We start from the raw sequence: 27,261 nt of genomic DNA, 5'->3' as shown, positions 1-27,261 counted from the left end.
GGTTCCTGAACTGCAGGAAACTGACAGCCAATTTGAGGCGATTAACTTGGGGTCCTGGGAACTTGGAGGACTTAGGATACAATGGATCTGCAGCCCCTCATGGTGTGTTATTCTGCTCCACCTCCAGCACGTTATTTTTTCTAATAACAGACTCCTACACAGGCCTTATAGAAGTTGCGAGGCAAGGAGATTTGAGTTTGTCTTTTTCCTCCCGGAAGAGGGGAAAGCAAAGATTGCCTTGGTTCTGGGTGACCACCTAGAAAAATGTAATGTAGCAGTCTTAGAAAAGCATAATACCAAATTTAAGAGGCACCTCACTTTCCATTCAAGTATATATGCTGTATATGCTTCCTAGCTGCTTTCTCCAAGTTATCGCTTCTCCCTGGATCCATGCTAATGCCTCTGCATTCAGTGTCATTGATGACAAAGGACCTCCAGAGATAATTTGTGATATAAAAACATTAGGGAGGGAGGTCAAGGAGGACTAAGCATGCTAGGTGGGTAGCCATTAGGTGTGGTCCTCATGTACCCCTTGTGCAGAAAGGAAGTGAAAACAGATACAATTTCCAATCATTAGAACAGCTGAATACCATTAACCCCGAGACTTTACACTAGTCAATAAAATGGAAGCTTCCCCATGTCTCACAGCAAGCTGTTTATAGCAGGGGTCCCCAACACCTGGTCTGTGGACCAGCATCAGACTGTGGCATGGCAAAAACCGGGCCACGCAAACAAGCGAAGTCCTATCCCCGGGATGCAGGCAGCACATGAAACCATCCGCCCTCCAATCCACAGAACTGGTCCCTGGTGTCGAAAAGATTGAGGGGCCGCCATTTTAGAGGAATAGAACTTCAGTAGAACAGATTGCAATGGAACATGAGGTTATTGGGATAAAAAAAGCAAGAAAACGTACAATACAGTGGAAGAACGGAATTATCTCTTCAATCCAGAAAACTGTCTTTTCCAAGCTTTGTTGAACATTTAGTATAGGTATGAAATGATCCCAAAACCCAAACGAATGATTTGAGGAAATGACCCCCCATATGTTGTGTATTTGAGGCTGGTATCCTCTGAATTGTTGTGAATCCAAAGACAAACAGACGTTTTTTTTTTACTTTTTACAAAGCGCATCTTCTAGTTGCAGAGAAATGTTGATATCCAGGTTTAAGAAGAAACTTGTCACTTCAACAGTGAGAATTCTGAAGCAAATATGAAAATAAATTCTAGAAGCTTTGTTTTGGTTTTTTCTTATATGTGTTGTTCCCATACTTTGGATCATAGATAAAACACTCCTTGATTGTTGCTTTAATTAACACTGGCAACTTCAGAGATAGTTGTACTGCTTGTACATAAAGCTGTACAAGCTTGTCGACCCTGAAGATGACATATGTGTGCTCAAGGGATTGAGCCCAATGCTTGGAACGATATAAACAAATGAAATAACCAAAACAAGGGACCATGGTCTCAAATTAGACAGGTTTTGCATTATATATGTGTGAATATTTTAAACTTCCCTATTTCTAATCTCTTTGCCTTTTGTGGAATGTCATTATTACCAAGGCGAGAGTTTATTACAGCACCAGAATTATTGAGGTTAGGCTGGAAAAAAAATGACTTGAAAAAATCAGCCATTGATGAGTTTGTACAGAAGCAGCATAACTGAGATCCATTCCCTTTTTGGACCTAAGGTGGCACAATGCTTCTTAGGTTCATAACTTTCATGGTGAATGTTTTTTTCTCTCTTCATTTATTGCCTCCAACTCACTCTCCCCAGAGGTTGTTGTGATTAATCTTATGTGAATTAAACACAATTCTCTTGCACTTCAGATTTTCCTCTGCTCATCTCCCCTGCACCCTTGTAACGAAATTTACTCCAGATGTCCCTCTAAATATTTGAGCAGGTTTAGGAAATCAGAGATCATGGTAATCCACTTCACAAGCAGATGTTGTTTGGTCAATGGACAGACACAACTAGATAAGCACCATTGTTTTTATGAAAATAACGTGTTCAGTGTCGTAGGCATGTGAACTCACAGCAATGTAAACTACAAAACAAAACAAAAACAAAATAGTGCAGTTCTTATTAAGGGAAACGAAACACAAGATATAAAACATCAGCTGGGTTGCCTGCACCCATCTTTGACACTGAATGTGGGAGGCAGAGAGGGTGCAAAAGATTGTATTGTTCTTGCAGATCTAATACTGAGATGTCCTTCTGAACCAAGGTCAGTTCTCTCCATGGCTTGATGATTCGTCTTTTCTAAGGGAGGCAAAGGATGGACCACTGGAAGCAATCATGTCTAGTTCTATTCATAATGTTGACTCCAGGGACGAGTCAAGGATATCATCGTGATGGCTATTGCTGTTGGAGTCACTGTCGTAACTCTGTGGACTTGAATAATTAGCTGCCTCCTGCAACCTCATCAGCATGTTCATCTGGTGAAATACAGAAAGGACAAAAAAACATTACTTGACCATCAGGGTCACGTTGTCTCTCTGGGGCAACTGAAGCAGACATGGATTTCATGAACTGTCTCTGCAATCAGCAATTTGGCCTGGTCTCAGAACATCCCAGGTCTATCAAAAGCCCTCACTATTGGCTCTGCTCATATCAGCGTGAGTCTTTAAATCGGCATTCCTCAGTTTGGCAGGACCTCCACAGCACATGAAAGTACCACACATTACAGATTAAAACATATTGTGTGTGCACTCATGGAGAAAATTTCCCTAATACTGTTATAGAAGATTATGGAGTCTGGTTTTATGACTTAGTGGGATCGTCTACATTTCAGCAAAATCCAATGACTACTTTTATGCCATCATAGACTGAGTTGCTCTACCCACAAGATAAACAAAATAGACTTAACAACTAATTATTTCCTAGGATAGGATTGGATACATTGATTGGCATTGTAATAGTGAAGATAACTATATGGAAAAAATGAACACACATTGGATATCCTGGCCAACAGTGTTTGAATAAACAATGAAAATCCAGTATTATGTCCGTTTCACACTGGTTTAATGCCATTATGATTTTTCCACTTGCCACACAATGTCATCAATATAGAAAAAACAGCTTGTTGCTCATTTGTAGGGCTTCATACAGTGTAGCAGTTCCATGGGAAGCCACAGAAAATGTCAGCAATTTCTGCACTGGCGCTGGGTTGTAACATAAAACAGCACCATATATATATGTGTGTGTGTGTGTGTGTGTGTGTGTGTGTATTTGTGTTACAACCCCTGGTATGGCTAAATATGGGAGGAAGGTCACTACTCCCTCTTTCTGTCCTTCGGCTTATCACAGAAGACCATGCAGGCAGAAAACCATATTTTTATTTTTAATGTTGCCTTTTTTTAAATATTTGTGTTGTATTTGTACTGATAAATAAATACATTTATTTATTTATCAGTACAAATACAACACAAATATATATATATAAGGCTATATATGGCCTTATTATAGAGATAATAAAGCCGTGTTTTGTAACAAATATTCTTTCCTACAAACTTTCAATGGCAGCTGCATTATGCAATCTCTTTAGCCTTAGTTCCAGTCAACACATTTAATGTAACAAACACATGTAACTGTACAATCCTGGAGCCCCAATCAGCATTTTTGAAGGATTCAGTTATCATAAATGTGAGTTATTAAAAATATTTGTTCTAAAACTTGCTTAAGAATAAAGAAAGGGAATTCTCGACTCACAACAGCGCACTTCATGACCTCTCAAAGTTATAGCAGCCCTGAAAAAAGCGGCTTGTGACCTTTTTTCACACTTATAACCGTTGCAACAGCCCATGGTCACACAATCAAAATTTGGATGCTTGGCAAGTGATTCACATTTATTACGGTTGCAGTGTTCCGGATTTTGCAAACTTATGATAAGCAAAGTCAATAGGGAAGCCAGATTCACTTAACAACTGTGTTACTAACTTAACGATTGTGGTGATTCCCTTCAGAACTGGGCCAAGAAAGGTGGTAAAATGGGGCAAAATTCACTTAACCAATGTTTCACTTTGCAACAGAAACGTTGGGCTCAATTGGGATGTAAGTCGAGGACTACCTGTATAAAGCACAGTACACAGAGCCCCGTGGTAAGTTCATTTCTATCTAACATAATATTAGATTCCTAGTATAAGTTACAAAACACCGCTATGCCTATTCCAAGTGTACCTTTAGAATATTCTACAAATTAATTTGGAGAAATAGCCTTGAAACTTCCCACTGGTTAGTCATTTACCATCTAATGACCATTTATGAACAATATTGTGTCGAGAATCTCACCAGAGGGTCTCCTTCAGCATCACTTGGTGGAACCTGTTTGCTGGTCGAACCTTCTCGTGGCATAGAATAACCATCAAATCCAACATCTTCTGGACGCAGTTGCAGCAAAGGAGGCCACTCGTGATGTTGCGGGGTAGCTGCCCATGGATAAGTGTCCATCACCCACTTGGCAGGGTCCTCCCATGGTGCTCGTCTACCGTACAACTGCAAGAAATAGTACAAAGCCATTCTCAATTAAAGGATTTGATATTAAGCTTATTTTTAGTCACATATGTTCTCGTGTTTTTTTGCGAGTTCAACTTCAGCATGTGAGGAATCTTCCAATCTTGTGTTTATGACAATGGAAGTTTCAACAAACTTCTTAATAAAAGATGGGAAAGCAGTGTCTCCTTGTTTTTCAACCAGAAGGTCTACCGTGTACAGAAAGCAGCTTGACAATGTGGAGAGAAAACAAACAAAGCAGCGATTGATGTCATTGGGTTTTTAAAAACCTAAACTATGGATTAAAAAAAAAAATTGAACAGAAGTATCTATACTTTTGAATCTCTCTCTTCATTTAAAAGAAAAATGCATGAAGCAGTGCTGTATACATACTTTATAGCTCAACTCCTGAATGAAAGCTGGGATATAAATCTGATGAATGAATGAATAACAGACAGATTAACAGATTAACAGAGGTGGGAGGAACCTTGTAGTAGGTCATCTAATCAAACTCTGTTAATCTGTCTGTTATTCATTTTAATCCCTCCTACATACACCCCAAAGCTGGAGAAAAATACACTCATTTGAGACAGGAGAACAAATTGGCATTTTAGATCTAAACCAGAGATGATTTTAAAAAAAAACACCCCACAATCCAGAAAAAAATATTCTGCTAAAAGATACAAACACATGTGACCAATGATGCCTATGACATGAGTTATATTCAATGTTTAGGGATGAAGATTCTCTTCTCCTACCCATATTCTCAGCAAAATGTACATTCTACTCTGATAGCACAACAAAGGTTTTGTGAGCAAATCTGCCCACTAGGTGTCACCATATCTTCCAAAAGCAAATCACAAATCAGGGGAAGCCACATATCTTTTGAAAAATGCTTCTTGGGTGTTCAGCAATTGCTGCAGGAGAGTGGGTGGAAGAGAATGTAAAGACTACCTCTCCCAACTTGATGTCTTCTAGATGTGTTGAACTTCAGGTCCCAAAAACAAGACCAGAGATCACATTTGCTGATTGGGTTATTTTGCAACACATCTGGGGAACAACAGCTAACAGCTGAATTAAGGCAGATAACTCTAAAAAGTTGTCTACCTTAACTCTTCCTCTTTTATTCCCTTTCCTCTGTAATGTCCATTTTGCATTATAAGCTAGTTTTAATATTGTTCTTCCTAAATTGTTCTGGAAAATTTGGCAAGAGCAAGAGCTATGGTAAATATTTTAAATAAAAAAAAGGTTTTTTATTCCAAAGGCAAAGGTGAACCTGGTAAGTCAAGACATACAACATCCAAATCCAATTTTTATGGCTCTCACAGGATTGTGCAAAGCTTCAAATGGGCCATTTCCCTCAGGCAAGGCACCTGGAAAGCTCGCCTTTGAAGCCGTTTCCTGCATGAAGCAGCGCAGCCCATCCACCCACCCAATTGCTACAGCAAAGCAAAACGGTCTTGTGGCTTGGCTTCCCCTCATTTCATAGGCCTCCTTCAGCGCTTCCAATAACTGGAAGCTTCTATTCATGCACAGGAAGCTTGGAGAGGATTCAAAGTGTCCTGGCATGGCCAGTGGTTCAAAATGCTGTCTCTTGCATATGTGTGTGTGTGTGTGTGTGTGTGTGTGTGTGTGTGTTGTATTTGTGCTGATAAATAAATAAAGGGAGACTAGTATAGATCTATTTCAAGCTATTTAGCTCTCATCAGCTAGCCATACCCTTACTGGGATATTTGGGCATACCAGGGGTTGTAACACAAATACACATATATAAATTTATATATATACCCAGTGATATTTATCTTAAATTTATCTTTCCTTCATTCCTGGAAAAAGAAAGTTCTGGAAATGATTTGTTGCTGCTCCGGATGTTGCCAAACTCATTTCTGGGTGACCAGGTGGTTATTCTTGTTACAAGTAACAATGAAAAGAGTGGTAGACAGTGGGACGAAAGCGATTTTGGCTGCCTCCTTAAGTCAATCTCAGGTATAAGGAATGTGCAGAAGGAATTTCTGGTGCAGCTCTGCCTAATCCAATACATAATTTAATTGGTGATTTTACACCCTGAATGTAGGTTAGGAATTCCAGGATCTTCAACATGGCTGGAACATACTAATTGAGAAATACTGCATTGGTGGGTTGTTCCAGAGTTGAAGTAAAACTGAGGAGTCAAATCTAGGCTCACAAGTGGTGGATTCCTACCGGTTCGGACTGTTCAGCCGAACCTGTAGTGGTTTGGCGGCTTCGGTCACTGGAACCGGCAGCAACGCAGGCCTGCCACGCCCCCGAACCGGTTTATCTTGTTTTTTGCTTCTGCACATGTGCAGAGCAGTTTTTATTGCACTGCGTATGTGCGTGCCCACAAGTGAACCAGCAGTAGTGATTGCTGGAATCCACCCGAGCCTCACTTTATATTTTGAGCAAATCCTTCTTTCCTAGTCCAACCTATTCACAATGTTGTTACTCTGGGGATAAAACCACTGGAAATATTTTTAGCTTGAGGCTATTTCACATATTGCTAAGAAGTAAAAGTGGCCTTGAACAGCAAAAGCTCAGTAGTTCATCTTAGCTCCCTGTAAGGAGAAATCATGTGCTCGAAGGCAAATATTTGATACATTCACAGTTTACATTGTTTGGTGTGCAGTTAAACCTTTTTTCAATACATCTCTAAAGAATGGAATATGCAAAGAGATCCTATGACCTCTTTAATATACTTGGAGACAGATGGACAAGCACTATGCATATCAAAGTTATTGCTGTGTTACATCTGTAACAGATATTCATGCAAATATTTAAAGTTAAACTCAAGCATTCACAGACTTTTACTGTTTATAAATAGTGAAAGGCATTATTTCCCACTCAATTTCTCTATAATCAGAGTAATATATAGCTTATTAATGTGCAAATCACTATTTAATATGTGAAGCACTACCGTGTTTCCTCGAAAATAAGACAGGGACTTATTTTGCTTTGAACCCCAAAATATTGATTGGGTCTTATTATCGGGGGGGGGTATTGTTTTGGGGTTGCCAGGTGGCTGCTGTCTTGCGAGCGGGCGTCCGAAGAGCCAGGCACAGCCTCAGGGGCAAACAGCTGTGTTGCGCTGTAGCAGCAGCGCAACATACCAGTCATGAGGTGAACACGCTTACAAGCAGCCACCCGGCAACCCCCCTTTACAGCGCCACTCACGGACCCAGTGATATCCCAAAGGTGCTAAGCCGCGTGGTGCTCTGCCCTCCCCCCCAGCTACTGCGGCTTTACGCATTTGGGATACTCTTAGGTCAGTGCATGGTGCTCTACCCGGCTGGAAAGGGAGGTTGCGCAAGCATCTGTTCCATCCCCAGTTGGTGTGCCTCCCAACCTCACCATGCCCTGGCCCAGCTCTCCCTGCAGGGCTAGTGTGCTGCCGCAGTGCTCCGAGCAAAACCTATCCTCCGGCTTCCAAACTCTGGAGATCGCAGCCAAGTCTTTTGGCAGCAGCTGCTCTGGAAGTACGCTCTATGGTTGAGGGCTGGCGAAGGCAGAGTGTACTTCCAGAGCGTACAACCATAGAGCGTATTCCCAGAGTGGCAACTTCTGGGAGACTCGGCATCCTACCTCCATGCTTTGGAAGCCACAGAAAAAGCCATGTGGCAGTGGCGGCCAGTGGCGGCAGCGGATATGCCCTGGCTCTGCAGGGAGAGTTAGGCAATGGCATCATGAGGCTGGGAGGTGCGCGAGCAGGGAATAGAAAAGCCGCTCGCGCAACCCTCGTCTCCAGCCATGTAGAGCTCCATTCACTGATCTAGGGGCATTCCGAAGGCGCCAAGCCACGGGAGCTGGAGGGCGGCGAACAGGCGCTCATGCGGCTTGGCGATACCCCTAGGTCAGTGAATGGCGCTGTGCCTGGCTGGAAAGGGGGGTTGCCGGGCGGCTGCTCGTGAGCGTGGTTACCTCATGGCTGCTGTGTAGTGCTGCTGTGATAACACAACACGGCCGTTAGACCCTGAGGTTGTGCCTGGCTCTTCGGCAGCCCGCTTGCAAGAGAGCAACTGCCCGGCAACCCCTCTCTCCAGTTGGGCACTGCACCGCTCTCCGACCTAGCGATATCCTGAAGGCGCCAAGCAACGCGAGCCTTTGCCCCCCACCTCATTCCTGCAGCTTGGCGCCTTTGGGATACTGCTATGTCAGTGAGTTGCACTCTGCCTGGCTGGAGGGGGGGAGGCCAGGGGGCTTATTTCCGGGGGGGGCTTACATTTTTGCCCACCTGAAATATGTGGCATGGCCTTATTATCAGGACATGTTGTATTTTTGGGGAAACACAGTAGTTTCTGAATCATGGTAAATTAAAATTACAAATTTCTTTTGACCCATTTCTTCCCATTACTAGTTTTCTGTTTTACAATTGCAAGGTGGTAAATATATCAATGTATTAGAAATATATGTGTACCTGAATATTTGCATTAGACGGCTATACAGAGAACTGTAACTATTTACAGCTAAAATGATATTGTACAGGTTTTTTTTCTTTTTTCGTTGTAAACACTTCCTATGTGTTTTTGTTTCAGAATAAGTTTATTTAAAATTGAATATGACACAAGGGTGAAGAGAAAACAGCCCTGAATAACTAAGGTGGGGCCCAAGTCAAATGTTTATTTAACTTTCCAGAAAAACTCAAACTGGAGCAAGCGGGGGCTGTTTCAATGATCTGTTCATGGGTCAAAGTTGAATTCCCTGTAACAAAGACTATGCTATATTCTTTTAACAGTGATGTGCCCAAAGAGTCACTGAGTGGACAGAAAAAAGGGCAGGTCCTTTATTAATTTCAAAGTCATAGAATATGTTTATAAGCATTAAAAACCCTCGTGAGAGAGAGAGAGAACTCCCAAATGGAAATGAGTGCCAAATGTAATATTTCTTCATTTGATAGTGCTAAGGTCCCTGCAGCACACAGAAAACCAGCATTTTGCATCAGGATTAAAATCCTGTTGCAACTTGACCTCGACAAAACAATTATTAACATTTGGAAAGAGAAGTCTGTGCTAGGGCATTTTTTAAAAAATTTCAGTTGCTCTGAGCATGGCTCCCTGTGTTGGTGCAACTTGAATGCCTTCAGTAGACTAGTTTTATATGTCTATCCTTTGGACTACTGTACTAACAATAGTCCAGCTTGGAGAATATTTGTTAGACACTATCTAATAAAAAATTCCTTGCTGATTTATTCCAACTGTCTGCATTTCCTTCCATATAGGATGGAATATATGGCCCCAGGAATGATAACCATTCCATCTATCTGAAGAGGAAGGTATCACCTTGCTCAGATATGCAGGAGTCCAAAATGAAATTTCTGGAGAATTTAAAATGGAATTTAAAATGGAAATGCCTTCTTAAAATGGGCTAATGAGAATTGAGAACAGTTAGAAATCAAGAACATCAAATTTGTCTATGATTAATGAGGTCATCGACCAAGGACAGCTACCTATGAGGAGCACATGGCCTTAAATAGTGATAGCAATAGCACTTAAACGTATATACCACTCTATGCAGTTTCATATAATCAGTTTACAGAGTCAACATATTGCCTCCAGAAATCTGGGTCCTCATTTTACTGACCTTGGAATGGTAGAAAGCTGAGTCAACCTTGAACTGGTCAAGACTGAACTCCTGGCTATGGGCAGAATTATATGACTGTACACTGCCCCGAGTCCCTTCAGGGAGAGGGCGCGGTTTATAAATTAAATAAAAGTTAAAAGTTAAAGAATTAGCCTGCAATACTGCATTCTAACCACTGCACCACCAGGCACAATGGTTAAATAAATGAACAAATAAATACATTTAAGAGTCTCACAACACTTAAGCAGGGCTGATATTTTCAATTCCATTGGGGAGAAAAAGGGGGGATTTTAAAGGTAGACTCTTGTAGAGATATAGAAATCCTTTAAAAAAACCAAACTTCAACATTGGGGTGATTCTTACATTTTCCCAAGTTTAAAAAGGAAAAACCAGTGCCTCAAGCATCAGACATAAAATTTTCCCTTAACGCTAAACAAAACACGGGAAAAGTAGACCCAAAAATGTTGGCTCTGTTGCCTCTTGGGACATTTGTGGCTGTTGTCAGAAAGGGCACAAAAATAAAGTGTGGTCCTGTGCATGTTATCCAGGAATTTCAGGGTTTTGCAAGGTCCTATCTGATCACAAACAGGGTTTTGCAAGGTCCTATCTGATCACAAACAGGGTTTTGCAAGGTCCTATCTGATCACAAACAGTGCACCTGTGCTGTATTTGTCATATTTATATCCCGGTTTTTGTAAACTGTGCTTACTTGTAAGCCTTCTCTGACAGCCTCAAGAAGATAGGGAACAATGGAGTAGTTCCAGAGGTCAGTAAACCAAACCCTTGACCCGTCCACATCTAGAGGGCAAGAGAGAAACAGGCGTGGACCTGTAAAAATCAAGAGAAATGTAAAATGGATTATTTTCAATAAGGAGGAACTAATGCATTTATTTTAACCATAACATTATACAATGGCAAGAGAAATTATTTTTATTTTATTTTATCTTATTTCTCACCAATAGTAACATCTGAAGAACTGTGAGCTTCCAAGAACTTGTTGAGATGTTGCCAAACCTTGGGAATCCAGTCTACAATCTTAATTAATTCTGCATTTCTCATCCGGCCACCAATTTCTGTTTCAATGAGTTTTCTTCTCAAGAATCGGGCAAGAAAGCCCTTGACTGGCTCAGTGTGATTGGCACATAGTACCCATCGAAAGTTGTGGTGCAGCTGAAGGTTAGGTGTTGAGGAAGTTGCTTGGTTCATTGTTCCAATGATGTAAGGGCTGTAGGAAAAAGATTAGCCATCATTTATTTTTAGAAAATTTTGTTTTTAAATTTACATTATCATCTCATATACTTTTTTGCTTCCTACCCATAACATCCCAGAGTTATTGTGATGCTCCTCCATGCTAGCTGAATTTCTGGAATGCTTTAGAATATTTTATTTACTTTTCAGGGAGAGGGTCCATTAAATCTTTGAAAAACATTTTGAAAACAGTGAGAGAAAGTTTAAAATATACAGATTTAAAAGAGGGGAGTTACTGAAAAGCGGACAGAATGTGAAGCAAAAAAAAAGAGAAATGAAAACATGAACAAAATCTAAAGCAGTCTTCCAATGAAACCTAAACCAGCCAAGCACAGGAAATCAGGAGTCAAGGTGGTTCAAGTGAATAAGGGTTTATTACATGCTAACACTCTCTACAAGAATCTGAACTACTAATGGTCAAACCAAATTGGCAGTAGATAAGAGTCAGTGGAATTCAAGGTGGGCTGGACTTAGAACTCTCATGGGCATGAAGGGAGTTGAGACTGATGACCTGATGACTGATTGACCTCTCCACTTGGGCTCAGCCTGGTCATCTCCTACACTTTCTTAACCTACTGCCTTTTGGATATACTGCTCATGGTAGAATTCAGAGTCTACCTGAAAGGTACAATAGTTGACAAGGACCAGGGGATGGACAATTTAACTACTGTATCTTCTTCTTGATGTTATGCCATACCTGTCATCAGATGTTGGTGATCATGTTAACGACCCTATTTTTATCAACAGCCGCACAAAAAAGTATCTTACACTTTTTATGTATAGCCACCTTATACATTTTCAAATTACTCCAGCTATTTGGTGCTATAAATGAAAAAAAGAATTGGCTTTTTAAAAAAGGAAATACAGATATTGGCAGAACTCTGCAGAATAAGACTGGTAAAGACTAGTGTTTTCCATCTCTCCCAAAGCTTCGGTTAATATTGAATCTTTAAGAAGCTGGAGAAGTCTATATAATGAAAGCATAGGAATATTTGTTTTAGGGATCTCCTAATCCTAAAAAACCAGGGATTGCCCTAGATTTTATTATATATCTGTTTGCTGTGTGGTCATGTTTTTTATGTCTATCAGTTATAGAATGTAATGTTTAATTTCAGCTTTAAATCAAATCTCAGGGTATATTCATGAAAATATAGTTTTTCTTTAGAATTTCTTGTGATCTGTAATAATAATATGAAAGGGAGTTGATTTACTTTTTGTTGTTAATTTTTAAACATTAACTAATAATTAACATTCCCTTAAACAAAAACTTATGAGTTTTAGCAACACATACACAAACTATATTGCTATTAAATAATTCATGGACTAATTTGAATGAATCTTCAATCAAACCTTTGGCTGCAGGATTTATAATAGTATTTATTTTTATTGATTTAGATATTTAGATAGAAATCCGACATGCTCACTTAAGAGAAATGCTTACTTCTGAGTAGCAGTTGAACTAAAATCAATCATATTTTACTAAGTTTTATTTAAACAAACAATATTCTGTTTGTGGGCACTAAATCAGTTATATGAAAGTTTGCAGAATATGTTTGTTGGTAGAGAACTTCCACCATGAAAGGCAAAGGTAAAATGATGCTGTTACCATTTGTGGTACTTGCAGTTCAAAAGCCCATTGAAGATCTCTCCTAGAGAGCTGACGTGATGTAAATTGTCCAAGATGATTACAAGAGGCATCTCCACTGCATTATTTTCACTGCTACATTGGTCAGCGAGGTTGGATAGATATTGCCGGAGTTCCTGTAAAAAGAAAAAAAATGCATTTGGAAAAAAAAAACCTGGCTTGCAATTATCACTTGGAGATCTTAGGAGGTGATAAATGCTGTTTGGTTCAATTTTAAAAAGTTCCTTGGAAAAATACGGTAGTAACATACTACAACTTATAGTAGTTCTTTAAAAAATTATTTTGAATGAACTCTGTACATAATTATTCAGGCAATTTGGTTCAATTTAAAAAAGTTCCTTGGAAAAATACGGTAGTAACATACTACAACTTATAGTAGTTCTTTAAAAAATTATTTTGAATGAACTCTGTACATAATTATTAAGGCAAGTTGGTTATCTTGCCTGAGATAACCATGTTCTTTTCCTTAATCCTCAAATAGTGACTCTCAAAGCATGTAATTACTTTTCTACATGGTGCAGAGTCTACCTTGATCTCATAATCTGAATAAGAGGTAGTATATAAAGCAGGAATAGAGCAGGGCCTATGAAAAGCAGTAATTATGAAAACTGGCATTATAAGCCCAGATAAGGAAGAAGACAGAAAAAGAAGTGGCACTGATGGGCTTGGAATTCCTAAAGGATTAAGACACCAATCAAGACACTGCACTTCCAGGAATGCCATTGTATAGGTGGATTTTGTAGAGTATTAGTACAAATTATCATTACAGGAGACAGAAGAGGAAATATAAAAAGGCATTAATTAGTAACCAAATACCACTTCTCATTACATTCCTCTTCTCGGTCTCTAAGGCATACCAGAAATCATATCAATCTACTATTCAAGCAAAGTGCCTAATATATCTGGTATGTCAGGGATGTCAAATTCAAGGCCTAGGGGCTGGATCCGGCCTGCGGGGTGCTTAGATTCGGCCAACAGGGCTGCCCTGGAAATAGCGAAGGAACGGCCCACAGTGCCTCTGCCAGTGTAAACGAAGCTTGGGAGGGTGTCACGAACTCCGTTTTCATTGGCAGAGGGTTGCAGGAGGCTGTCATAGCCGAAAACAGTGCTTGGAGCTTGTTTTCGCTGGGAGAGGGCTCAGCCACCACAGGTGCCCCCCAACAAAAGTGATGTTGTGCTGGCCAAGCCCACCCTGGCCCCCTGAGATCAAACACAATCCTGATGCAGCCCTCAATGAAATAAAGTTTGACACCCCTGAGGTAAGTTATTGGTAAGGTATAAGAGCTCATTTCCTATGAAATGTTTTGCTCTGGAAGATAAATTATTTGTGAACAGAAACAATATCCATGAATGAAGGCAAATTTAGATGTCCCAGGATAATGTTTCTGGATCCAATCTGGGTCAGTCACCAAGACCAGAGATTTAGTCTTCCACCTTTTCATGCTCATGCTTCAGCATGAGTCCAAAAGCTTGGAAGAGTAAAACTCTGGTCCTTATGTTCAACACAGATTGGATCCAGAAAAATATTTTCACCAATTTGGTATTCGTAATACTCACCTTACTGGACTTGTGATCGACATTAAAGGTTGCAATAGCACCATCAGTCAACTCCCTGCCTTCTCTAAGCACCATGTATTCAGACAGACGATTGGCTAAGTATGTTTTTCCAGTGCCGCTTGGACCAGATAAAATGATTCTTCGATGTTCTATCAGGAGTGACACGTAACGTTGTAGAATTGGCTTTGGGATTAGAGACTCAAATACCAGACCATCCAAACTATTCTCTACAATACCTGTAATAGTAGAAAAAACACAATTTAAACCTTTTCCTTGCTTTTATTATGTCACTTGCACAGGAGAGAAGTGGTACTATTTCATATGCAATATCTTTGAACTTCTCTGTCCTCAAGCTCTTTAATTTTCAGTTTTTATTAACTTTGATTAATAAGAAAAATACTCATAATAATTCTCAAAGAACGTTCCTTTTTACATAAAAATGACTTCTGCATAGAATGCAATAGAAAGGAAGATTATGCAGTACAATGGGGTCCAGTGGAACAGATCCCAATCAGTATCAGCATTTTGCAATAAAGAACTTCAAAAATCTATCACCTTGTAAGCTAGTGAATTAAAAACATGCTATATGTGGTTTTTCAAAAGGAAAATAAAATATAAAATTTCAAGGTCTGACTAATTAAACCAGTGGTACATTATTTCTATTGTCAAAGTCAAGCTTCCCACAGTATTTCCATCTGACCCCTCACAAGACCTTCACCTGACATGACCCACACCTGACCCTGCACAAGATCCAGCACAAGAGCCATACCTGATGTGATCCTCCCATCACAAGACCTACTGATCACTTGAAGCCCTTAAAAGCAGAAGAACACCAACACTGACATTCCCTATATTCCACTGAAGATGTTACCTAGCCTGGTATCAACTCCAAGCTCAGAGAACAAACCTCCACTCTCATCCTACACCCAAGCTACAAATATTCACCACAATATATAAATGTTTTAATAGCATACCAAAATGACTGAAACATTAGTTTAGACCTTTCTTATTAAAAAAATCATATTAGCAATATTGCCTGTTGTTCAAAAAGTATAAACTTTTAGATGCCACATCAGAATTTGTTACAGAGCAACAGATCAAGAAAAACTGAGTAGTAATAATCTTTGGAAGGGATGTGGTGGCTCAGTGGCTAAGACGCTTAGTTTGTTGATCACAAATGTCGGTAGTTCGATTCCCTAACTCCGCGTAATGGAGTGAGCTCCCGTTACTTGTCCCAGCTTCTGCCAACCTAGCAGTTCGAAAGCATGTAAAAATGAAGTAGAAAAATAGGAACCACCTTTGGTGGGAAGGTAACAGTGTTCCGTGTGCCTTTGGCATTTAGTCATGCGGGCCACATGACCACAGAGACGTCTTTGGACAGCTAGCTCTTCAGCTTTGAAACGGAGATGAGTACCACCCCCTAGAGTCGGGAATGACTAGCACATATTTGCAAGGGGAACCTTTACCTTTTACCTTTACCTAATAATCTTTGGATGAGGCACTGCAAATAATAACTTTTTTCCTTGGTGACCAATATTGGGTCTTTAAGATTCAGAAGGCAATAAACCCAAATTCCCTAATTTGCCAATGTTCATGAACATTTGGAGGAACTGATTTTCAAGTAATCCAAACATTACAGCAATTAGAACACTTAAATCTGTGGAACAAATTGCCATCAGAAGTTGTGGATGCTCCAACGCTAGAAGTTTTAAAGAAGAGATTGGGCAACCATTTCTCTGAGATGCTACAGGGTTTCCTGCTTGAGTAGGATGTTGGACTAGAAGACCTTCCAGCTCTGTTATTCTGTTACTATATAAATGCAAAACTGTATTACAAAGCTATCTGTAGCACTTTCCAATTTGGGGTCGGGGAGGGATGGACAAAGAAAAAAAAAATCTTCCTTTCGTAGATTGACCTTCATAGCTTTGTCATATATTCACCATCTGCCCTAATCTGCATATATATAATATAATCCCAGTTCTTGGTCTTAAACTTTGAGAATTTTAGCAAATGCCATTAAATTATCTTTGTTGGGTTGCAAATGTGGGTCCCAAGCTCTAGTGTATTTGTTTACTTCTCTTGAAATAAAAGAATATTTCAATGATAAACAAATTATACAGCTTAACAAAACACTACATATAAAGGACAGCTCGTTTCTTTTTAATAAGTGGAAATGTTTTGTGAAATATCCACTTTATTTACACAGGTGCTGGTTCTTGTTATTTGTGGCTTGATAACCACAGGTAAAAAAAACCGTGGATAATGAGACCTTGAGAAAAACTCATGCATAAAGTACCTAAGAACATTGCAGAAAGGCTTCTTCCAAACAAATCCTTCTGCCCAAAACTGTGAAGAGTGGTAGCCTTTGCTTACCAACATCGCAATACTGCTATGTTCACATCTTGCAATTATGATGATTGTAGCCTCTCAATCATATGATTGCCATTTGCAACCTTTCCTGCTGGTTTCCCACAAACAAGTCAATGGGGAATCTGGCATGGAAGGTTGCAAGTTGCTTTGATAAATTCCACTTCAGACTGGAACTGATTCTCTTCCTCCTTCCAACCCACGAGCTCCCTGCACTTGCGCCACACTACAGCATCTCCAACCTCAATTTGTGTGTTGTCGGTGCATCGTTCTCAGCCCCATGTCTACTCTCTTGCGTAACCTCACATTACTTACATGGGACCCCCTACCACTTCCCACTTAAAAATCCATGGTTACAACGGCAATAGAAGTTGCCTAGATTGCTGTTGCTAATTGATGTGCTCACATGATCTCATGCTTTATATGACATTGCTTAACAATGACAATTCCACACCCAATTGCCAATATAATCTGAAGACTCTCTGTACATGAAACTAGGCTGTGAATAACAAGGTCTAATCTTTATTTGCCAGTCATGTATATACAAAAACTGGGCAATGGAACTATGACTAATGAGACCTATCTGTAGAACTACACAAATAGGAACATGAAAAGTTCATAGGAATGTGGTTGCACATGACATTTCTTACTAATAGTGGTATGCAACTGAAGAGGAAACAACATTTAGTCAAGAAACAAAGACCAAAAGAAAGCTAATTAAATCCTCTTATGCCTCTGAGACTTCTTCAAAGCTGAAATCTGTAAAACCTACAATTACAAAGAGTTGCAATAAATAAATCAGGTACAATTTACCTTTGATTTTCACAGAGATGGTGTTGTTTTCACCAACCAGATAGCCACAGGGTAGCAGCTCAGGTGTTTCTGTGCTATTTGTGCGAACGATTTCCCCAATGCTGTACCCCAGGACACTGTCCGAATTTAACCCAAGTTGACTCACAGGATCAACATGAATGATGTATTCCTGGGAAGAAAGAGCAAAAGAGAAAATCAACATACCGATGAGGTTTGGGCTTTAAGAACAAAACTTCACAATCAAGCGCAATTCCCATGATAAAGAAACGCTTTTTAGCAAATATTTAGGAAATGATTGTATGCCATAAAGTCATTTTTGACCCCTAACAACTACACACATAGGGATGTAATATGTTTTTTCATATCCCCATATGGTGCACTCATCACCACTGTAACTGAATCCATCCACTTTGCTCCTGCTAATCTCTCTTTCCTTCCATCTTTCCCCACCCTTTTCCAGAGAGCCAGGTATTCTCATAATGTGTCTAATTTGAGCCTGGTCTTTTATGCCTCAAGTGAGAATTCTGGACTGATCTTTTCAATGATCCATCCCCGTTTGTCTCCTTGACTATCCGTGATATTATCAGGAATCTTTTCTAATACCTATGTTTAAAAGCATCAATCTTTTTTCTATCTTGCTTCTTTGAAATTCAGCTTTCATTTCCACATGGTATACCATGGCCTGCATAATTGTGTTCTTTGTAAATATAAACACAACATGGCATTTCAACATCTTTTCCAAGGTCTTCATTACTGTTCTAAAAAGTGTAGTTTGTGGTATATTTCTTGACTGCTTGTTTCTTTACTGTTGATGGTTGATCCTAAAAGGTAGAAGCTATTGTTATCGTGACAAATATTTCCCTGTCATTATGAAAAATCTTTTGAGTGTAAAATATTCCATGTTTAGAATGGCTGGTTTAATTGTTTTGAATCCTGAGAATGGTAATCTCTGGATATTCGCCTGATTTAATGGTCTATTTGTCCAGGTAGGTACAGAAGCAAAGGTTTATGCTTTCCATGAATAATTTTCTATTCAGCCATATTGTCAAATGCAATTGTGCATAGTGAACGTTGATTAAAATGTGGTTGTTATACTTTTAAGCTCGCAGGTTGTCATAAACAAAAACAATGTTGTTTTAGTTGCTGAATTTGGGAGCAAGATTACAGAATGCAGGTACATATGTGCATTAGGAAGAAATTTCAAATCTACAACTAAAGAAGTATATTTTTATGGAGAATATATTATTCATGGGATGGGTTTAATTAATCTATCATTCCTGGGTTTTTTGATTGACTTAGGTTCTATGGCTATGTGGCACACGCATTATAGGAAAAAAGGACATTATGGACAATCAATCAATGATAGCATTAAGAATGATTAGTGATTGCCTCAATTTCTTCAAAAACTTAAACCAAGAAGCCTAATTAGGTATTGTTACCAAAAGTGATGATATGTGCCAATTTGTATATAGCTTTATCAACATAATCTAGACCACAGGTGTCAAACTCTTGGCGTCACATTGTCATCACCTGACATATAGCGACTTTTTCCTCCTTCGCTAGGGGATGCTAGCACGTGATACATTTGGCCCGTAGGCCGTGAATTTGACACCCCCAATCTAGATCAACTGCAACATTTTTAGTTTAATTGTACCAAATTGTAGTGCTATCTATACTTAGATAAAAGTAGAACCCAAGGTCTGCAGGCTCAATTGGCTTGTCTACCCAACTCAAACTCCAAATGTGGAAGAAGGCAATGGCAAATTCTGGAACAATGAAGAACATTGTTCTAGAACCATTTCTGTTAGAGTTTAGACCTGATTTTGGTCCTGAAATTGTGTTGGTTGTTCTGCTCGATGATCTTTGCTGACAGGTAAACTTGGTTTTCAATATCAAATCATCTCAGGTATAGTAAACTAGTTCTTAGGTAAACTTTGAGATAACTGTGGTTCTCAAAATCTTGTACAATTAATCATAAATGCTTACTTACCAACAAAGAACCCAAAAGTTTTCTTTTAGGTCTCAATCAAATAAATTATATATGGAAAACACTGACATAGCTTTCAAAATATGGCATTGTTAGAAAAAATGTCAAAAATAACATTATTTACCTTAAATAGTCTTCTAACAACACCATCAAGAACATCCCATTTGGTTTTTCCACTGACTCCTATGCAGCCAATAAGGAATAAACGAGGCCTAGAATCCTAAATAAAATTTAAGTGTGTTAAAAGAAAGGTGTTCAAGACTCAGCCCCATTCAGTCGCCCTGATTTCAACCCGATAAAAGAGATTGCGGGGTCGTAAAAAGAAAAGTGTTCAAATAAATAATTCAATAATTCATAATATTTTATTATGATCCAGCAGAATTGCTCCACAGTCTTTAACCAAATCTTATTTCAAAATATACTGCTAAGGATGTAAGACCTTTATATCAGAATTGTAATGGAGAAGAGTATTTTTATTGGCAAACAATATTGCAGGATTTCTTCTGTAATTTTACATATCTTTGTATCTCTCTGGTTCAGTAACTCACAAGATACTGTCCAAGCATTCTTCTCTATATTCTTTATATCTATATCTTTATATCTATTCTCTAGATATACTTTATATCTAAAACCAAGAAAATGGTATACATCAAAATTAATATTTTATTGAGACTGAAATATCAGACTAGGATAAAATAATTTTTTTTTCTTACACTGAAATCCTGTCCAAAATGATTAATTTTGCCTAAAACAAGTTCTACAGACAGAAAAGTCTTTTTGTCCTTTGCTCTGCATCTGATGTAAGTGTAGAATCACTCCCCCCCCCTCAAATTCTTTAAATTACTTTAAAGCTAGAAAAGAGAAAAGCCAGAGGACGTTTTTCAATATGTACAAGACAGAGCTTGAAAATCTTTCCCCTCAAAGCTAGGTATGCTTGGTTTCAATTTCCCTATTTGTTCATTCTAAATTCCTAAAGGACTAGGAAGTCTGGCCTTCAGAACAGTTACCACAACTATGGCTGCTGGCATTAAGTCTAGTAGTCCAAGCAGAATCGTACATCAGGAGCAGCAAGGAAATAAGGAACAAGGGGAAAACATATGCTAGGGGAATCCAGGTTAGAACTTGTCTTTTCAGCACTGAAGAGCTTCTGGAGTTACTACATGACTTTCCTTGCCCAGATTCTGAAAACTAAGCTTATTTTAATAACACTCAGTATTCTCGATTTCAATGTATGAAGGTCACGTAGCATGAAAAAGGTGACAGCGCACTCAAGAGGTACTTGAGCAACATGCTGACATATTCCCTGTTTAGCACCCTTCTCTAGTTATGTTTTGAGCAAGATGGTAAATCTTGTTCAAAGGCAAAACAGATTTTCAAAACCCATTTCAATCTGGTGTCAGATCTAGTTCTTGTTGATTTGGGGCCCCCTGGATGAAAAACAGCCTCTAAAAGAGAAAACAATAACCTTACGTAGATCCTCGACTTACGACTACAATGGAGCCCAAAATTTCCACTGCTAAATGAGACAGTTGTTAACTGAATTTTGCCCCCTCTCTTGTCACAATTGTTAAATGAATCACTGCAGTTGTTAATAACTGCAGTTGTTAAATGAATCTGGCTTCCTCGTTGACTTTGCTTATCAGAAGGTCGCAACTGTCATAAATATGAGTCAGTTGCCCAGTGTCTGAATTTTGATCACATGATCATGGGGATACTGCAATGGTCATAAGGGTGAAAAATGGTCATAAGTCACTCTTTTCATTGTAACTTTGAATGGTCACTAAATGAACTGTTGTAAGTTGAGGACCATCTGTATTTCTTAACAACATATTATCATGGCCAGAAATACTTTGACTCACTTCTTTCCATTTCTCTTCCTCCTGAAAGCTGACAACTATTTTAACATGCCTGCCACCTTCTTTCCGAGAAGAACCATCACTGGGGTCATCAAGCATCATATCTGTTAGTGGGAAAACACAGATTCTATCTTCAAATATGGGAAGTTATGTTTGATTTGGTTTTTGAGATTCTGACATGCATCTTATTCTAGTGATGACTGCTAGTATGAGGGCTAGAAACATGTTTATAAAAGAAAGCTGAGGTTCTCATACTGCTTTAAAACGTCAGCTTTTGTATTTTCAAAATTATGAAGCACACTTTGAACAAAATGAAAATCCCCTACCAACTGGGAATAGTTATATAAGAAACAAAGATCACATAAATATTAACACAAAGTTTTCTTTTTTAAAAACAAAACAAAACTGTAACTCTATTAATGTTTGTAATCAGATCATTTAATGTGATTTATTTTTACCTGAGGTCATAACTAGAATGCCATGTTTATATTACACTTCAGCTTATAGAAGAACTAGGAGAAAGATTTACTATCCTCGTTCTTCGACTTTAACATCTTATCTATTAATTGAATTCACAGCTGCAGGAGGAAACCTGCCCATTATACGTGCCTGTATACTTACCAAGGCTTGCTGACTCTGTGAGGTTAAGACTGTGTTGTGAGAGACCCATCGACTGCCTTGGAGATGAGGAAATGAAAACTTGAGATTGGACCCTGCTACAGGTGCCTTGGTTTTCAGATTTCAATTGGTCATTTTCAGCTTTCAATTTCTCAATCTCACTCTGGATTTAAAAAACAAAACAGTGAGAGAGGTAGAAATACAAATATCTTTTTGTTATATCGGAATGTGATCAATATATTATAGAATCATAGAGACGTAAAATATAAGATTTGGAAGGATCCATAGAGATCAGGGTGTCTAAATTCTTAGGAAGTACGAACATATGCTCCAGCGTAGTCCCTAAAGATAGCCAGCCAGCATTTGTGTGAACATAACTGCCAGTTACTACCTCCATCTCAAGTGGTGATAGACACAATATATACATATACCTACACAATACCAGAGGTGGGTTCCTACTGGTTCAGACTGGTTCGGATGAGTAAGTAGTAACTCGGCCTGCCACGCCCCCGAACTGGTTCTATTGTCAATGGCGCCATCTTTAATTTCAGGTCTGCACATGTGCAGAACAATTTTCATTACAAAAATGTCATTCCCATCTCCCCTTTTTTTAACGTTGTACGCATGTGCAGACCTTTTTAGGTGCAAATGTGCACATGCGTGGAGCATGTTTTTGGTGTGCGTGCAAGCAAAGCACATGGAAACATTTTGGGCACCAAACCGGCAGTAATACCGGTAGCAACCCACCCTGCACAATACTTAAATTCTGGTGAGATCCTGCTTCCTTCTTTTGTATTTTCATTGACCCTGTTTAAATGAACTTTTTATTTCTCATCAAAAGACAAGGTCTATCTTGTCATCGCTAGAGCAAGATTTTGTGTGGAGTCAAAATGGTACACTATACACACTGGAGCTCTCCAAAGTTTAAAGAAAAAACATTTGCAGCTTTTCTTTCCTCGGTTGACCTGTGTGTTTTTGACAATCCTGCAACAAAAGTGTACCTTTCTCGGTTAAATGGTAAACCTCATATGCAGGTGGTTAACTTTAGCGGTCTTTGTAAGAAGCAGACTTGAATAGAGTTTATTGACAACACTGAAATTACGATTCCTCCCAGAAGGTGTTTTGTTGCATTTCTATAAAATTTAAACAAACCTAAAAGCATAGTATCTAAAAAAAGATACAATCTTATAAAGGGAAAATTGCTCATAAAAGATGAAATGTTATTGGAATTATGATGGGTGTGGCTTGTCTCTATAGGGCGTACAACGTTTTAGTATAATTTTCCATTTTTCTCCAGATATTTCCATTTTTCAGATATTATCAAAATGCCTATTTGGGATGCAAATTTAATTGTGAACTATACAAAATAAAAACAATAAAGAAAGCAAGGCAAACTTATGAAACAAAAATTCAAGAAACAAAAAAAGTATAAGAGTGCAAAACTAGATAAAGGAGGTACTATGAATCTGTCCCACAGTGTCTTCAGTCCTCACACATTCAGTTGTGAAAACATAAGTACAACTTTCTTGAGTAATTCACATCCTGCCTTATCAGGTTCCCAGAACAGCTGCAAAAGCAAACAAGCTAAATCTGACTACAGCTTTCCTCTTCAGACCTTCAAGTGAAATATGTGGGAGTTGGGGAGAGAAAGGATAAGCTTCATGCCTATTCCATCTTCTATCTACCTTCAAGCTCTTTTATGTTCTAGTAAACATCTGCAGAGTACTAGAGAAACACACAGATGTAGGAAATGTGTTTTCTCAGAGTACAATTTTATCAAAGCTCTGCAGCTACAAAAAACCAAGCAAACACTGTTGTTTCTTATGAACTTCTGGGTGACAATTCGTGGCAACTGTAGTTTAAGGCCCTTACGTTGGCATTTGGTACATACAAAACTTCCTGGTTTCAATCCAATTATCTTTGGTCAATGGAAAGCATAATGGAATACCACCAATGTCTTAGCACAATGGATCCGCTTTCAGGCTTCCTGGGTGGACTGCACATTTCCTACCTGCATCCTGTTCATAGCTTCTCGGAGCTGATCCAGTTGATGAGCAGAGCTGAGGGCCTCTAAACGGATATCAGTCAACTTCATCTCTTTGTCTCTCAGCTCATTTCGCAGCTGCATAACTGTTTCAGCTTCACTGTCAATGCATTCTGAAATTCTGGGAATTTATTTAAAAAAATATATATCAAGCTAGGATTAGATTAGAAGAATATAATATAATATAATAATAGAATAGAATAGAATAGAATAGAATAGAATAGAATAGTATTTCTTTATTGGCCAAGTGTGATTGCACACACAAGGAATTTGTGTCCAATGCATAAGCTCTCAGTGTACAAACAAGTAATAGGTAATAAACCATGATCATAATCATCATAAAATACATTCATCATAATCAGCACTCAGTGATAGTCATAGGACTAAATAAGCAATCAACGTAATTCATACTAGAATACGAAATAAAATAATTAATATAAATTGTAAGATACAAGCAACAAAGTTATAAGAAGACAAAGAATGGGTAATAGAAAAGATGAGAAGGATAATAGTATGAACGACTATGTAGTTTGACAGTGTTGTAGGAATTAGTGGTTCAGCAGATTAATAGAATTGGGTGGGTGGGTGGGCTGTCCTTGTGTCTAGTTGTTTTGCCATGAAAGGTCCTATAGCATCATCTTGAGGGACCAGTTGAAACAATTTATGTCCAGGATGTGAAGGGTTATATTGGGACGTATGAACAATGCATAGTAAAATTAAAATTTGGTTTCCTAGGTTTGAACAAAGATTTTTTTTCACTTGATTCTAATGTTAAGATTCATTGGACATAATTATTTGAAATTGATATCAGAGCAAGAAATAAATTTGCACTTATGACTACTGTTTAGGGCTGAACAGTGCTTTGGAGACAGCTGGAAAAAATGTTTTAATACATTGTTAGAGTGTGAAACACAGCCCATATACAACTCATTTCCAAGACTACACAGCCACATGGAATCTTTCCTTCAGCCGCCATACAATCAGGAGAAAAGCTGTGGCTGTTTCAATGAGTCTCAAACAGGGGCTGTATTTGCACTATTTGTTCTGATTCACTGCAGCTGTTTAGGTTCTCCAGGTAACTTGCTGTTAGATGTATTGATTCTGTGGAAAATCCATTTAACTTGGAAATCCCAAGTACGTTAAGAAGATAGAGAAGCAGCAGCAATCAGTTGGAAATTGATGACCTCCAAAGAAAGATTTAGACTCAGCAGGTGTAGTGCACAGCTGGGCCTCCTTGTATGATTCTAGACTAGAGGGCCTTGGAATCATACTTTTTTAGACATAAATCATTCTTTTGCACTCTATACAGCCCAGGATAAAAAAAGGCACCCTTTGTTTTCCTAGTGTCAGCTTTCCCTTTCCCTGTTTCCTTCTTTCGCTTTACAAAACTAAATTGAATTACTTATCAATACACAAAGGACCAGGAGCATTGTTTGTTGGCAGTTTTTCACACACACATTTTATAAATACCTCTTGTTCACTTTTTTTTAAAAAATAATGTACAGCTGGCAAGAAACAACAAAGCACAGTTAGAATCCTGAAGGAATCCTAGTGCATTTCAAAGAATTCGGACTTGGAATGTAACCTTGAGAATGCATTAAAATTGGCCATCAAAGGAGACGTGAATTTTCAAGGGACCCAAATTCTCCTACTGGGAGAAACCAAGCTTCAGTAGAATTTGCAGCTTCCCTTTGAACATTTCTACCAGCCCTCCTCCTTCACTGATAGTGCTGCCCTTGGCCTCACTTTCCAGATACCTTCCTTTAGATTAGATTATTCATGATTCATCCTTCCGGCAAAAATTGAAGACTCACCTGTTCCGATTAGCAGGCCTGGCATAATTACAACTGTCCCTCCTGGCAAATGTATTAACTGGTTATTTTAGGGGTATTGTTTTTAACTTATTGTGTGTGTTTTAGGGGTTCAAAATCCTATATTTATATATATTGCTTTGTACAGTTCTTTTAATTCCATTTTTAACCTCCTCCATTCCAACTGTACATATTCAATTTTTATTGTATTTTGATGTATTTTGCATGGACTGTACACCGCCCCGAGTCCCTTTTTGGGAGAGGGGGCGGTCTAGAAGCATGAATAATCTAAATCTAAACCTTCCTTTAAACTCTGACTAAATCTGTTAGCAGTGGCAACAAAACAAAAGTGGATGAAAAAGTAAACTTCTTTTCCCAACTCCTTTCCTCTTATTTTGCTTCATAGAAATTCAACTGTAGCATTCTATAGCTAAAACACATTGCACCTACAATCCTATTTCACTGTTATTTAGCACACTGCAAAGGTAAGAAGCTGGGATAAGAACACCTCCATCCTCTCCTTCCTTCATATAGCAGTAGCAATAGCACTTAAGACACTTAGCGCTTTATAGCACTCTCTGGGCGATTTACAGTGTCAGCATTTTGTCACCAACAATCTGGGTCCTCATTTTACTGAAAGATGGAAGGCCGATTTAACCTTGACGTGGTCAGGATTGAACGCCTGGCTGTGGGCAGAGTGGGCCTGAAGTACTGCATTCTAACCACTTCTGCCATCACGGCTCTGGGCTCTGTTCCTACCACCAGCTTTGGGAAATGTGGATAGGATTATTTATGTAAAGGTGAAGGAAAGAAAGTTGCATGTTGCCACGGAAATATAAACACTCCATTATGTCATAAATGCAACTTTTTTGCATCTCTCCCATCTCCCCATTTAATACTACTGCAGACTACACATAACTATTCTTAGAATGCCAAAGCCACTTTCATTATTAACACTACGTTCTGTTTATATTACAAAATCAACTGTGTAAAGTTGAGAGTCACTATTGTCTTTTGCTAAGGGTTGTCTTCCAATTAGCAAAGTCAGCACACGTACACACACAATCCTGAAATTTCATTTGTTGACAATGTAAATAATATAAAGTTGTTTCCTAGTTCACTGCTTTTCGTGATTTGAAGTTAAGGTTGCTTTGTTCCTATGCCTGCATTACTGCTGGTGAGAATTTATGAGTTTGTATGTTTAGCAGCCTGTAGGTCATAAAGCTATGAACAT

At 38.7% G+C, this 27,261-nt stretch overlaps 1 protein-coding gene across 9 annotated transcripts in view; it reads right to left on the bottom strand.

Annotated features, from left to right (window-relative positions):
• Window positions 1-1,976: 1,976 nt before the first annotated feature.
• The window catches only part of NAV2 (neuron navigator 2), a 316,849-nt gene continuing 291,564 nt past the window's right edge, over window positions 1,977-27,261 (bottom strand). For all 9 annotated transcript variants that reach the window (XM_081938830.1, XM_081938823.1, XM_081938824.1 and 6 more), the window contains 11 exons: window positions 24,184-24,337; window positions 22,176-22,335; window positions 21,558-21,658; window positions 19,823-19,918; window positions 17,712-17,880; window positions 14,532-14,767; window positions 12,936-13,090; window positions 11,038-11,306; window positions 10,791-10,909; window positions 4,289-4,492; window positions 1,977-2,436 (listed from right to left, as the gene is read on the bottom strand). In XM_081938830.1, coding sequence (XP_081794956.1) covers window positions 2,311-2,436; window positions 4,289-4,492; window positions 10,791-10,909; window positions 11,038-11,306; window positions 12,936-13,090; window positions 14,532-14,767; window positions 17,712-17,880; window positions 19,823-19,918; window positions 21,558-21,658; window positions 22,176-22,335; window positions 24,184-24,337 — 1,789 coding nt within the window. In that variant the 3' untranslated portion in view covers window positions 1,977-2,310. The remainder of the gene's footprint in view (window positions 2,437-4,288; window positions 4,493-10,790; window positions 10,910-11,037; window positions 11,307-12,935; window positions 13,091-14,531; window positions 14,768-17,711; window positions 17,881-19,822; window positions 19,919-21,557; window positions 21,659-22,175; window positions 22,336-24,183; window positions 24,338-27,261) is intronic.

Source organism: Natrix helvetica, assembly GCF_964273705.1.
Source record: "Natrix helvetica genome assembly, chromosome: 1".
NCBI lineage: Eukaryota > Metazoa > Chordata > Lepidosauria > Squamata > Natricidae > Natrix > Natrix helvetica.
Note: the sequence above shows the minus strand (reverse complement) of the source record. Positions and strands in the feature narration are given on the sequence as shown.